Raw genomic sequence first — 15,429 nt, forward strand, 5'->3', positions numbered from 1 at the left:
CACCTACAGTACAGTGGTGTGAAAAACTATTTGCCCCCTTCCTGATTTCTTATTCTTTTGCATGTTTGTCACACAAAATGTTTCTGATCATCAAACACATTTAACCATTAGTCAAATATAACACAAGTAAACACAAAATGCAGTTTTTAAATGATGGTGTTTATTATTTAGGGAGAAAAAAAATCCAAACCTACATGGCCCTGTGTGAAAAAGTAATTGCCCCCTTGTTAAAAAATAACCTAACTGTGGTGTATCACACCTGAGTTCAATTTCCGTAGCCACCCCCAGGCCTGATTACTGCCACACCTGTTTCAATCAAGAAATCACTTAAATAGGAGCTGCCTGACACAGAGAAGTAGACCAAAAGCACCTCAAAAGCTAGACATCATGCCAAGATCCAAAGAAATTCAGGAACAAATGAGAACAGAAGTAATTGAGATCTATCAGTCTGGTAAAGGTTATAAAGCCATTTCTAAAGCTTTGGGACTCCAGCGAACCACAGTGAGAGCCATTATCCACAAATGGCAAAAACATGGAACAGTGGTGAACCTTCCCAGGAGTGGCCGGCCGACCAAAATTACCCCAAGAGCGCAGAGACGACTCATCCGAGAGGTCACAAAAGACCCCAGGACAACGTCTAAAGAACTGCAGGCCTCACTTGCCTCAATTAAGGTCAGTGTTCACGACTCCACCATAAGAAAGAGACTGGGCAAAAATGGCCTGCATGGCAGATTTCCAAGACGCAAACCACTGTTAAACAAAAAGAATATTAGGGCTCGTCTCAATTTTGCTAAGAAACATCTCAATGATTGCCAAGACTTTTGGGAAAATACCTTGTGGACTGATGAGTCAAAAGTTGAACTTTTTGGAAGGCAAATGTCCCGTTACATCTGGCGTAAAAGGAACACAGCATTTCAGAAAAAGAACATCATACCAACAGTAAAATATGGTGGTGGTAGTGTGATGGTCTGGGGTTGTTTTGCTGCTTCAGGACCTGGAAGGCTTGCTGTGATAGATGGAACCATGAATTCTACTGTCTACCAAAAAATCCTGAAGGAGAATGTCCGGCCATCTGTTCGTCAACTCAAGCTGAAGCGATCTTGGGTGCTGCAACAGGACAATGACCCAAAACACACCAGCAACTCCACCTCTGAATGGCTGAAGAAAAACAAAATGAAGACTTTGGAGTGGCCTAGTCAAAGTCCTGACCTGAATCCAATTGAGATGCTATGGCATGACCTTCAAAAGGCGGTTCATGCTAGAAAACCCTCAAATAAAGCTGAATTACAACAATTTTGCAAAGATGAGTGGGCCAAAATTCCTCCAGAGCGCTGTAAAAGACTCATTGCAAGTTATCGCAAACGCTTGATTGCAGTTATTGCTGCTAAGGGTGGCCCAACCAGTTATTAGGTTCAGGGGGCAATTACTTTTTCACACAGGGCCATGTAGGTTTGGATTTTTTTTTCTCCCTAAATAATAAAAACCACCATTTACAAACTGCATTTTGTGTTTACTTGTGTTATATTTGACTAATGGTTAAATGTGTTTGATGATCAGAAACATTTTGTGTGACAAACATGCACAAGAATAAGAAATCAGGAAGGGGGCAAATAGTTTTTCACACCACTGTATATCTTACCTAGTTAATATAAACACTACTATAGTGTTTTCAAAGCCATTTATTTCAATTGCTTGGCTTGAGATATGTCCTTAGGTAGTGACTGTGGCAATGTAAATGGTCTGAAGAATGGGTGCTAAGATGGAAGGAATAGTGTAGATGTTATAAAATAAACTCAAATAATGAATTTATGAGGATGAGACTAAAGCCAAAATTGTCTTCTGAGGAATCTAAAAAAGGCACCACAGAACAAAATCAAATATTATACATACTTTTGATCTCTCTCTTTTACTCTGCACATTTTGCCAAAATAACATTAAAAGGTATGATTTTTAAAAAATCTGTCCTCATTTTTGTGCAAATAATTCCTCAATCTAAAAAAAAGGGACAATTTAAGCTAGTCTTCTTGCTTTGTATAAAGTTACTATTAACAGTAAGATTTTTACTATTTGGGCCCTTCTAAAGCCCGTAGTTTAGCTCAGATAGGAGTTAACTTTGCACAATTGTAATAACTTTTGAAATTAAGGTGGGTCCCCAGGTCAACCCAAATCTTTTAGACGAGGACCAAGGTTGGCAAATGTAGGACTAAAATTCATCAGTGAAAGCTCACTAGGCCCTGGAGCACTTCTTTATGGGGGAATTTGAGCAGTAACACCTATGTGCCAAAGAAAAAAGAACCATATACCAAAAAAAGCAGGTGCAGCTGAGTGAGCTACTGCATTAAAAGAAACTTTCTATCCCAAAACTGAAAACAGAAGCTTTCTCAGGTGTACACTGATGCTCTTTCCTTAATGCCATTCTCTGAACCAGTAAAGCAGCACCCATCCTTACTCTGCTTAACCCTCCTGACTTGTGTGACAGAAGCAGCTCTTACCCTAACATAGGATACTTTTTTGCATTTGATGTTAACCAAGCAGACTTAAACTGAGAAAACTAAAAACTGGAGGACTTCTAAAGATTTGAAGGCATAAAGAAAGGTTACAAATGAAATGGATAGCTGGTTTTCTAATTCCAATGTTTTTATCAAGACTACTTTATGACTAAAGGACTATCAACAACCTGCAAATCACACAAAATAAAATAAAGTTAATAAATAAAGGTAACTCGATAAAGTTTTTTTTTTTCTTAAATACAACCTCAGCCCTAGATTTGAACAAGGCATTTACTTCCCCAAATGGTAATATACTGTAAGTATAACTAAGTATGTTTATTTCATTTAGGTGCACTGCAATATAATACTACACTATTTTTTGTTTATTATAGCTTCCATGGTGACATGGGTGTTGACTTTTTCTGTCACCACCCATAAAAATAAGAATAATTGTATCTACATAGCTAAAAGACTAAATTATTTCACCTTCTGGATATATGACAAAAGATTAAACAGTAACAAAAAAAAAAAGCTTTATGAACTGCATACAATGCCTCATGTTAAAGGGCAGTATTAATTTTTCTCTCATATATTATTGTAACCATTAAAGTCTCAATAGTGTGTTAACATTGACAATTTTGATCTGGGTGACTATCTCTGATGCATGCATAAATGAGTATTGCTACCTCAAATCTATGAAATATATGGAAATTGGACAAAAAAAGAAAGAAAAAGTATACTATGGAAGAAACCAGATAGGTCTTATATCTAATATAACAAAAACAATTTAAATAATATAAATTAGTTTGCTAAACTTGTTAAATTTCAGTATATCCCAACACATAATCAGTTTATTAAATGTCAAAATTAAAGGAAAAAAACATGTCATCTATATTCTTCTATATATGGATGTATTTTTCATATTTTCCAGTTAATTCTTAAAATATGTATTTTTACAAACATTTGCAAAATGTGACTGGGAAGGATATGTAAACATACCAGTAATACAATACGACTGTTTACTGTTTTCTCCAAAGGCAAAAAATAGTGACAATGATTATACATTTTGTACAGGTGCTGCCAAGTAAAGACAAAAAATGGAAAATTTTCAAATAAATATTACTGAGGCAATTTATCAACATTCCTTTTCCCCTCAGAAACCAGGGCTCTGCATTATGTCCATTTCCACAAACAGGTCCATTAATTTTGAGAAGGTGTTACTCATTGCCACTGTCTCCATTCTCCCCAGAAGAATCATCCACTCTGTTATCCACGTCCTCTTCCTCTGGATAGTTCAAGATATGTCGATTGGCTTGAATTAAAAACTGCTGCTGTTTGAAATACACTTTGAGGACACCTTTAATAGCAATAAAAGCGATTCCACCCTAAAAAAAAAACAAACAAACACACAATAAAAACAACTGAATAAAATTAGAGGCTGCAATTGCAAAGACAACTTTAAATTATGATCTGAGTGAAAAGTCAGTTTTGAAAAGAGCTTCTCAAGTTACAGCAACAGTTTCCATATTATATTTTGGTCACAGCTAGGAGGGCACATGTAAATTGGTGATGCTCCTTGAGCTACAAATAAACAAAAATACCAGCCATATACTGTGTCTCGACCTAGGTGAAGTAATAGAAAAGGAAAAGAAAAATTGTTTAAGATGTGTCTTAAATGAACTTCTGACTGAAGACCTGCTTCATTTTTTAAAAAAACAACTGAGTAATGCTCAAACTTTTAAAAGAATGAAACTTTTTTTGCAATTTTAAACAGCATATAAAAAGGTTATGCAGATAATATCTACCTGGTACAAAAAAGAAAAAGTATTATGGTATGAAATGTGAATTGATGCTTCTCTGCAATTCTTAATTTGCTTGGCAAAAAAATGTAACACTGAGTAGTTTACTACACAGCAATGTTCCTTCAGCCTAGGGGCCAGAGGTGAGTAGTAACAAGTTACATTTACTCCGTTACATTTACTTGAGTAACTTTTAAAAAACATTGTACTTTTAAGAGTAGTTTTACTGCATCATACTTTTTACTTTTACTTGAGTACATTTGTGAAAAAGAATCGTTACTCTCACTCCGCTACATTGGGCAAAACTCGACTCGTTAATTTTTTCCATTTACACATTAGATACACTGTATTTTTGCCAGAGAGAAGTCGCCAGTGGATCTACTGCATGACTGTTTCACCAATCAGATGCAGCAACAATAATCACATGACTACGTTTCACCAATCAGATGTAGCAACAATAATCACATGACTACGTTTCACCAATCAGATGTAGCCATGCAGTCACATGACCACACACAAACTTCCTGCATCTGCAGCCTGTGAGACTTTTAGTCATGCGGAGCTCCTGTTCACTGCAAGAACCTTGAGAGCCAACTCCTGCTGAAGCTTAACCATCACTTCATTGAGTAATGAACAAGCACAGACACATACAGTCATGGTAAAGTGAGACTTCTTGTACGTGCACAAGCTGCCTTGTTCTAATGTTATTTTCTATCAGCTGTGCTATTTGGAGGGCAAGTATGTGAAGATGCCGGTCCCCTACAGACTCTTTTCTTTTCTCCTTTTCTTTGATTCCCCCTTCTTTTTTTGTGCCGACCCATATATATTATATATATATATATATATATATATATATATATATATATATATATATATATATATATACACACTCCCGTCTCCGTGGGCCTTAATCACAAGCCACAGAAAGCCAATGAAGCAATTGAGAACGATTGCATCCGCACGTGCAGGTGTAACTTGCTCCAACTACCTCATTAACTCCCAGCGGTCATGCAATTGTGCTCACGGAGAGTGACACGGCTTTATGGATTTGAAAGTGGCCTTTTTTTTTTTTTTTTTTTTTTGAAGCTGCGGACCTGCTACACCACAAAGTAAATATGCAGTATTATACTGTCAGTGTACAGTATATCGTCACTGTAAGTAGTTTGCACTGTTCAAACATATACGTTACCTACTGTAGGTATTGGCTTCAAAAGCTTTGTTGTGAAAAACTGAGTTTTGGAACTTTGTGTTGTTTGTGCATCTTTATTTTGTAAAGATGTTATTTATTTTTACTCATTTTTTATTATTTGGAAATAGCAGAATTTGCACATTATTACACCATTTCTAAAAAATAAATAATTTATTAAGTTCAAACAGTTACTCAGTACTTGAGTAGTCTTTTCACGAAATACTTTTTTTTACTCTTACTTGAATAATTTTTTGGATGACTACTTTTTACTTCTACTTGAGTAATATTATTTTGAAGTAACGCTACTCTTACTGGAGTACAATTTTTGGCTACTCTACCCACCTCTGCTAGGGACATTATCCTCTTCTTTCTTAGTCTTAGTTGTATCTAATGTCCAGGGATTAACCACTATTCAGGTAAGGAAAAGTGCAAAGAAAAATAATTTTCTAAAGCACAAAAATACATACAAAGCAATTTAAACCAGAGAGCTGCAATGTCTTAGGAATGATTTAAAGGTTTCTTGCACAGAATGTTTGAGAAGCTTCATTCTGATGTGTGTTTCCTATAGCTTTTTGAATTGCTTCAAACAGTGTCCCCCTTTTCTGAGTCTACCATTACATTGCCTTAGCAAATGTTACATAGATGTATGGACATTTGCACAGAAAGGGAATGCTAATGTACAGTATATACACATACATACAAACACAGACTTTCATTAACTTGAGAAGTTGCACAAATTTAGTTTCAGTTTGCATTTGTTTTTTTATTATTTTCCTTCCACAAGACATATTCCATCTTTCTCCTTTTACTCTTTTCAGGTACAGCTAGTAGTGAAATCTGTCTACATTGATAACATGTAGACAAATGCCACTTTTTTCAATGAATAGTTAATTGCTTTTTAGGAGGGCATCTTGCCTGCTGCTTACAAGAGACCATACATTCTTACAAGATAGGATTGTGCCTTGGATTTCTGCCTCCCTGCTGATCACTTTTGGGAGTAGGGCTATAAAAGAGGGGAAATAGAACACAGGTTGTGGGTCAGGTTAACCCTTGGGAAGGGTATATTTTTTAACATTTGAATATATTCAAAATTCAAACATTAATGTGACTGCACTGGTTTTTAGCGTATACAACTACTTAATTTTTTGCATATTTTAAATCAAGCAGTTTCTTCTCTGAAACACAAGAAGAGTTTTTGGTTTCACAGATGCTCACATTTAATCGCGGCAAACCTTTTGTACTGGAATTTCTGTAGCCTATTTAGTTTTACTGGTTGCCATTACCTCTCTTGCACAAATGCAATACAAATTCTTCACAGCATTTTTTCATACTCTTACTATATAAAAAGTATGCTTTTTGTTATGCATGTACCAATATGGCTGTACGAGAGCAACCCTTACATTGGAGTTTGCTGTATAATAATGAGTGCTCCAAATTTGAAAAATTTCTAAAATTACTTTAGTTTCTGTCATAGTGTGTTCTGTCCGAGTTCCTAGATGGTTTCTACTGGTAACAGTAGTATAATACAAGTAAATGAAAACTGTTGTGCCTTCCAGAACCTATCTGGGGCTGATTTTGTTCCAACAAGGTTTGCTGCAACTTATCAAGTTCATCCTACTGTATGCAAATACACACACACACACACACACACACACACACACATTAGTGCTAAGCATTTCATGTATTAAGCAAAAATATGTGAATACTCTTGAGTCAGACTCAAACCCACAATAATGTCAAGGTAGCCAAAACCTACAAAAGGATATGTTTACTAAACAAATAAGCATATAGGAAGGGATAAACAATGGAAGCAACAAAACTTACAAAACAAATGGAGTATGTAATAAAGCAACTCCTACTTGAGCCTACTTTCCAGTACCTTTTCCATTATGTGTACTGGCACTCCCAACTGTCCATGTTCTTATTTTGATCACTGCTCACCTTTATCAGTTCTCTTATATATTATCCCGTCTGCCAATTCCATATTTACTGAGGTATTGGCAATGTGGCTACTTTACACTGAATAGCTTATAGGGTCATGGATCTTCCATTTGCTCCAGGGAAACCAGGCTATGACTACCCTTGGCAGCCCCGAGTCCCCTTTATCAAAGTCTTCCATAGCCTTGAAAATAGTTAGCTCTTCAATGTTGCTCTGTGGTCGACTGTGTGGTTTGAAGAACAACACCCATACTCCTTAGTCTCTGTCTCTCTTTTAAAAGATCAGGCAATCCAAGGAATGACTGGGTTACCAGCATCTGAATGTTCCAGACAAATATTGCCCAGGTCCATTCCGGACATCCTCTGTCCTCTATTAGAGGACTGTCTTTGTGCGTTACTCCTGCTGGGCACCCCTAAAATTCCATCATGTTGCCACCTATCTGTAAACCAGCTACAATAGCATGGCTTGATGTTTTGTCTCTGATCATTTGCACATTACAAGAGACTTTACTGGCCTTGCCTGTGACCAATATTCCTTCTTTATACCTAAACTGTCCGCAACACCAAACTACCTCATGCATATAAACACGTGTATAAATGTATACACACAAACACTAATATTCATGTGCTTTCATGTATCTGTATACTTTATATGTAATACATAGCTTACCAGTACAGTACGCTGCAAATTGGAGTGTACTCTACGAAACATGAGGCGACCTGCCAGGTTGGCAATAGTGGGAAAGACCAAGGCACCACACAGAGTGCGTGACATGGACAAGTGGTCACTAACATAGCTGCCTTCAGCTGGCAGACGAGGGACAGGTCTTCCAATACCTAAAATATTAGTTTAAAACAAAAACATAAATAAGTAATTTAATATGATGTGAGAGATCAATAGCGAACTTACATCCGTAGGAGAAAAAACTCCTCTTCAGAAAAGCCTCCTAAACTGAAAACCTAGAAGACAGTATATTAAGCACCCAAATACTTATGCTTTTATTACAATTTTTTGTTTTCCTATATTAAAAGGGGCTACCATGACCCCATGTGTAAATTGTAATTTTAATTAATTTGACTTGTCCAATAAATATAATCTTTCAATGAGTATTAAGCTAATATTTCGTGCGTGTATTGATGGTGATGAATCTGATAAAGTAACTAGTTAATCAAAACCAAAATTCAACCCCTAGCTTGTACATATCTTACCTGGCATAATGCTGTTTAGCAACTGAAGTTTGGAAGAATGCTTCTGCCAGAGACGTATGATGTAGTCCTCCCAGCGGATCATCTTCCCAAGAACCAGCATGACCGGAATTGTTGGGAGACCCATGAGGAGGAAAAGAGGGTCAGCTCGTTCCATTACATCCAAACCCTTTTTATGGCCGACCACCTGGTGTTAGAAAGAGACCAATTAGGTCCTGTATCAGCAGGAAATCCGCCACTGCCTATAATGGTTGTTTCAGCCCATTACAAAAGCAATTCTGTAGCCAATGAAAATCTGCTTTTGGATTAATTTAGAAAAGATTGAAGAGAAATAGCAAATATATCGCTCCTAACTCCTAATAAAAGTTTATCCCATCCCAAATCAGAAAAGGTTAATGAAGAGAAGACTAGTTGTGTGTCCATTTTAGTACATTTAATTGCCATTTATAAAGCATTAGCCCTCACCTGATTTTTCCTTACCTTTACCTTAGTTTTAAAACCACTTAATATTCCTTCCTAGCTGTTATAATTGTACATCACAAACAGCTGCTATTTTATCACTAATTACTGCAAATTACTTTTTGTGGCACCTAGTTGTGGGCTGTTGGACTAGTCAGAACTGTATCATCATTTCATAAACCTACATAACCAATTTGTTGAGGACTTTGGTTCTCATATGCCCTCACTATCTGTGTCTAAAATACACCCTGAAAAGGTGACATAAACCTACTTATAAGAGGGTAATCTATTTGCCTGATCCCTGTAACTGAGAATTGAACTATAGGTCTAGATGTGTATGTATAACTGAGCCCTGTGATGAACTTCTGCCATGTCCAAGATTGGTTCTTGTCTAGCACATCAAAAATATGAATCAGACAAAGCAGAAAACAGTACTATATATTTATAGTACGAGTATATTGTAAATTGTTGTTTTCATTGTGTTGTGTTTGTATTATAACAGTCTATACAAGACATGACAAGAATCTCATTTTATTATGTATACATAACAAAACTAGAACTAAGTTGTCTGGGAATCACCGGCTAACTTTTGCCCTTTTCCAAAATCCCGCAGTGATGTTCTCTTGCAAATCCGTCTTTTCCCCAGTGAAACTTTCACGAGATTCACTAACCAGCATTAATGGTATCTTACCTGTTCAACAAATAGAGGGCCAAGACCCTAAGAATGTTACATTCCAATATATAAAACTGAGGAATATTATTCAGTAATTATAACCAAGCATGCCCATTGCATATTTTCAAATTCCCATGAATCTGTTCTTTGTTAATTCTATTTATGTCTTCACCTAGTACACTAGAGACATGAAAACTGCTCCTCTTCCCTTTTCACATGCTCTGTTTATCTTCAGGGTTTTACAGCCTAATCCAAAACTGCTCTTTTTTTTTTTTAAAACAAGGTTGGGGCTTCTCTGCTTGATGCACAAGACCTGACTTCTTTAAACTACTTCTTATTGTTCACTTATTTCATTTCCTTTTTAATATTTAAACGTTACTTTAAATAATTTGGGAATACATCAGGGAAAATCTGCATAATACAAGTGGAACCAATAACCAAAATTAAACAAACTTCTCAATTATTTACAAAAGTTTGCTTAAAAACCATATACAGTACTTGCTTTACTTTTGAGACCATCATTACTTTCATTGCATTTTTATGATTTTTTTATGCTTCAGATTCTTTAGGTATAAAGCACTTTGCAAATCTAAAAAAAAAAAAACACTGTATACCTACAGCTCTATGACTCTTTTTTTAATAGTATGATTTACTGATCTTAAAATGGTAAAAGTTAGGTACCGGTAAATCTGAAAAACTCACCATTTTTATCACAGTTTCCCTATGACTTGGAGAATCTTATGGAGGATATGTTTAAGGTTTTTTTAAAGAGTCCTTCTGTGTATCACTTATTTTAAAACCTCAACTTTAATTATGGTTATAATAAGTTAGACTAGTCTTCTCCAAAACTTTAGAACTACTGGAAATCCAGCAAACCATTTAAAATGACATTGTGACCATGACATACAATATAAATCTCAAAACTACACTACTCTCATCAGCTAATGAAATTTATGTAAAACTTTACTTATTAAATGAGGGGAGAACAGATATATAGATGTGTATGTGAAGTAAAGACGTATTATATATAATTTACAAAAATACATAGCTTTCATTTCAAACACATAGCCTTAATTTATGAAGTTTAGGGCCAGAGTGGTCTTGAGTGTGTGAACAAATTAACATGCACTGTGGCAGATGGTAAATAAAATCTGATCCATTATGGACTCCTAATTCATTGATAACTCCGGAAAATGATGGAGACACTTAAACTCAAAAAGCTGTTAAAAACTGGACACATACAGTACATAACTTAAACTGAACCACTGGAAGGCATTAATATTGTAAAAATAGCATGGGTGCAGTTGAGTTTTTTCATTTTGAATACCTAGTTTGTAGTTTCTCCCAGTGTGCAATTAGTCATACTATAATATCTAAACAGATTCAAACTGACTCACGTGCAAGTTTTAAATCTGTACCACATACACACAATTGGTTTTTGTTTTGGTGGGTTTTTTTGGAAAAAATACAACGATTGAACAGCATCACCCTCAGTCAGACAGACAATAATGGCAGGTATTTTGGTGTAGTTGTTAATACCTTGGACTTCCAATCCTGAAGCTGTGGCTTCGAATCCCACTACTGACATTATGTGACCTTTAGCAAGTCACTTTAATAAGATAACATAAATAAATGTAATAAATTGTGTATCTATTGTATATACATATGTTTTATCACCTTGGATAAAAACATCAGCTAAATAAGTCAATAATAATAATAATATTATAAGCAATAATGAAATCACAGTATCAGAAAAGTACAGGATGCATTGTAGAACAATGTAGTAACTGTTCAGCATTTCTTGAGAATTTTGATCAAGGATCAATGCACTTCATTATTAGTTTCACTGCTCTTGGCTATGTAAAGTCTAGGCCTGAAAAAGCTTTGAAAGGACACCATTTTTTCATTAGAGAGGCCTCTTGCCTGCCTGTCCTTCTCACTTGCTTTGTTTTCAGTTTCTGTGAGTCAAGCTGTGAGAAAAGGTCATCATGCACTCTGAAGAAGAAAGCAGGCAGATTTTGTTTTGAGAATGTAGGCGCGGAGCTTCTTACTGAAAGAAGACTAAACAACCTGCATGCAAGGACTTTGTAGTGTGAGTAAAGGGCAAGCTCTCAAGCTAGTGCATAAAACATATAAGCACTCAAATGTCATTTAGAAGTATTAGGGCTCTTCAATACCTTAGGGAAAAAAATTAAAATATATTATGATATTAGTTAGTTTGAGCACTATAGGGGCTTAAGAGTTGAATGTTGAAAGTTAGGGACATTTTTCCTGAACATGTGCCCGTGATGTTAGCAGTAGCTTGGCCTCTTTCAGACCACTGTGCAGCTGCATGCCATGACTTAACAGCGCTGATGTCTGCAGCCGTGGGCTCTTATATTAGCATCCACATTTATATTTAATTTAGCTAGCATTTAAGTTTATATGCCAATGCTTTTTTATACATCTTAGTGATAATGACAAAAAATACAGCAACACATTATTAGTTAGTATAAAGAAGCAATTGTTAAAGGCTTGTCTTTTTTCTTTTCTTTCTCTCAAGCATGAAACACTGTGTCAAGGATGTTCGCAGCTTGGTTCTTATCAGTGAAGCTGTGTGCTGCCGCTCACTGGCACAGTTGCCTATTATGTTAGCATTAGCCTTAGGCCGGAGTTATACTTCACGCGACGTGACGCATGCTGCAGCGGACGCTCCTGCTACGCAAGTGTTGAAGTGTTTATACTTGCGCGCGTACTTTATGTAAATCTGGAGGAATCCGCCAGGTGGCAGTGCGAGATATTATCACGTGAGAACATGTTCGGCTTCTCTGTGTTGTGAATTGCATAGAACACCCATTAAATTCCGATGACACCTTACCACAATATCTCTGAAAAGGAGGTTTATTGATTAAATCCAGGGATGTGTCCATTCCAGCAAGCATTGGGCACGAGTGAGAAATAATCCCTGGATGATGCCTTGGCTCATCGCAAGGTGAATACAAGCACACACATACACTAGCGTCATTTTAGCGGCACCAAATCCCCAAATATGCATATCTTTGGAAGGAAACTGGAGCACACTGAGGAAACCCAGCAGGAAAACGTGTAAACTCCAGGCAGGGAATATCAGCACCATGACTCCCTGCAAGACAGCAGCGCTAACACTCCGCCACTGTGTCACCCCATGTGTGTAATTATAATAAAAATAATTCTTTGCATTTATATAGCGCTTTTCTCACTACTCAAAGCGCTCAGCAATTGCAGGTTAAGGGCCTTGCTGAAGGGCCCAACAGAGCAGAGTCCCTTTTGGCATTTACGGGATTCGAACCGGCAACCTTCCTATTGCCAGGGCATATCCCTAGCCTCAGAGCCACCACTCCATCCTATTAACATTATTCATTGTTTAAATGAAATTACCGATTTATCTGTAAAATGTAATATACATACTTTAATGCTTTTCATCATGAAAGTGATATCAAGTATAAATCTAAGGACTCTAAATGTGCAGAGAGTTGGAATATCATACATTTAATGTGCGCGGAGTGAAGATCTATTGCTGGCGATTCGCTGCTGTCAGGAGCAGAGGAAGCCCTAGAAAAAAAGAAGGCACAGTATGTGAGAATTTTAAAACGTATTGTGTCATTACAATCGGGAATATGCGACGCTTGAATATAAAAGCACCATGAATACATCTGTATGTCGGCATTTTGCTTCACCACATCGAACCATTTATCAAATATCGAAGCGCGCACACCGATCTCGTAGGATCCACAAAGCGGCTTTCTGTCACATGTAGACAGTGAACAGAGACTCTGACGTCACATTCCAACTTTTAGCACACTGCGCCCCCCGACTTTTTGCTGGTACTGCAAAAAGGACCTGCTCAGAGGACGCATCAAATGAACGCTCAGAACACGTGGTGGCCATGATGCGAGCGCGTACGCATTCTGAGCGTGAAGTATAAATGAGCCCTTACAGGACGCTAGTGCAACAAGCAATCATTTATTGAATTATTCATTGCTAGCTGACGCCCGCCGTAGCATTGGAACGGAAAACGGTGAGAAAGGAATTCAGAAATCAAGAAGAATGAAATACTTCTTGAAAGACACAGTGTGCATATAGAATTTCCGGCCAAGCAAGATTACATGTGAAAGTGATAAATAAATCAAGCTTTCCGAATTACGTACTATGGCCATGGCATCCTGATAGTTTTGATGCATGTATCTTGGACTTCCTGGAAATGTGGACGGTAATATGATCATTTTGCCTACACGAACGTTGTTATTTTCAGTGTTTGCTTGCAGTGCGTCTGATAGTTCGACGCGCAGATCTTGTTGATGTAATCTGAGATAGTTGAGACGCATATGTTTTAACATATGCATCTACGACGTACTGTGGGAATAGTTTGCCGCTGGAGTGCAAAATACTTAATATATTCCTCATTGACACGTAAAATTGGCACTGAGTAAGCCTTATTTGCTTGGCGGTTCTTTTATCGGGAACATGTTGTAAATGTGCCAGCCAATGTCTCCGTAAGGGGATAAAAGTGGGTAAACCATAGGACCGAAATTCATATTGAGCGAGGAAATCTGTTTACAGGAGTTGCCTATAGGATAGATGCAAATGTCCCTTTCAGCAGGCATTTCGCCATCTTCTCCGAGGAAAATCACTGCAACATTGGTGTGACATGTCGAGGCATTGTATCGTCGTAAATCCTACCATTTGTACAGATGCTGTTGGATTGGACTGAGCGATTTCATGCATGTGTTTGTATGATTTAGCGAAGGGGTTGATGTTTCTGAGCATGGAATCTAGCTGGAGAAGTACATTTTCGCTGCATGCAGAATTTGCTTTATTTTGTAAGCGTACTTTAGTAGCTGCCACTGTGTCAAAAACATACGACTGTCCATATCCTGGAGAGTTAGAAGTGTTAGCGTATAGTGGAGAGATTTGGTGATAAATTTGCCCATGTATTTTGAAACAGTATGGTCCATGGCCAGGAGGTTGAGTTATCTGTGCACCCATGGAAGCAAACGCTAGAGAAGGGTTGTATTCTCGAATGTGTTCACAATAATTTTTAGCTTCTGATGTTTGCTGTGTAAGAAGCTGTTGTAAAGACACAGGTGGCTCCCGCAAGGGTGATAAAGCTACTTTACCGTTGTGACAGCACCTCGAGTACTTGTTGGATGTGTTACGTTCAGCAGGCCAGTATAGTGCATGACATGGAAGACAACGAATAGGAATCGAGAAATGCTGTGTCGGCTGCGTGTGGGTGGGACCGGTTTTGAAGTGGAAGCAGGACGAACCAGAAGAGAAATATATATAAGAGATGCAGTCCAGTTTTCATATATGGGTCCTTCTGATTCCAACTTATTTGTTAGGAATTGAATTGTTAAGAATTGATTAACTGAAAGGCCATCGATCTTTAACAGCTCAGGACTAGGCCGTGAGAATGAAAGGAGGGGTAATCAGGTGATGCTCACCGCCAGATGACAAATATGTCCTGCCAGCCAAAGTAGTTGGTATGAGAAGATGGACTGAGAAGGAAATATTGTTATGAGAAAGTCTACTGGGAAGAAGATTATTATGGCGATGTCTAAAGGGGCAAGAATATTGTTATGAGAAGGTGTGCAACACCAGGTGATTGTAATGGGAAAAGGTGCGGAATGGGGACAACATCATGAGAAACCCTGTACA

The 15,429-nt window shown here is 37.3% G+C and overlaps 1 protein-coding gene across 2 annotated transcripts in view; it reads right to left on the minus strand.

The window, feature by feature from the left end:
* Positions 1 to 1,664: 1,664 nt before the first annotated feature.
* Positions 1,665 to 15,429, minus strand: part of marchf5l (membrane-associated ring finger (C3HC4) 5, like) — a 32,912-nt gene continuing 19,147 nt past the window's right edge. For both annotated transcript variants that reach the window (XM_028799404.2, XM_028799412.2), the window contains 3 exons: positions 8,625 to 8,808; positions 8,086 to 8,252; positions 1,665 to 3,874 (listed from right to left, as the gene is read on the minus strand). In XM_028799404.2, the coding sequence (XP_028655237.1) occupies positions 3,707 to 3,874; positions 8,086 to 8,252; positions 8,625 to 8,808 (519 nt within the window). In that variant the 3' untranslated portion in view covers positions 1,665 to 3,706. The remainder of the gene's footprint in view (positions 3,875 to 8,085; positions 8,253 to 8,624; positions 8,809 to 15,429) is intronic.

The sequence above is a fragment of the Erpetoichthys calabaricus genome, chromosome 1, assembly GCF_900747795.2.
Source record: "Erpetoichthys calabaricus chromosome 1, fErpCal1.3, whole genome shotgun sequence".
Taxonomy (NCBI): Eukaryota; Metazoa; Chordata; class Cladistia; order Polypteriformes; family Polypteridae; genus Erpetoichthys; species Erpetoichthys calabaricus.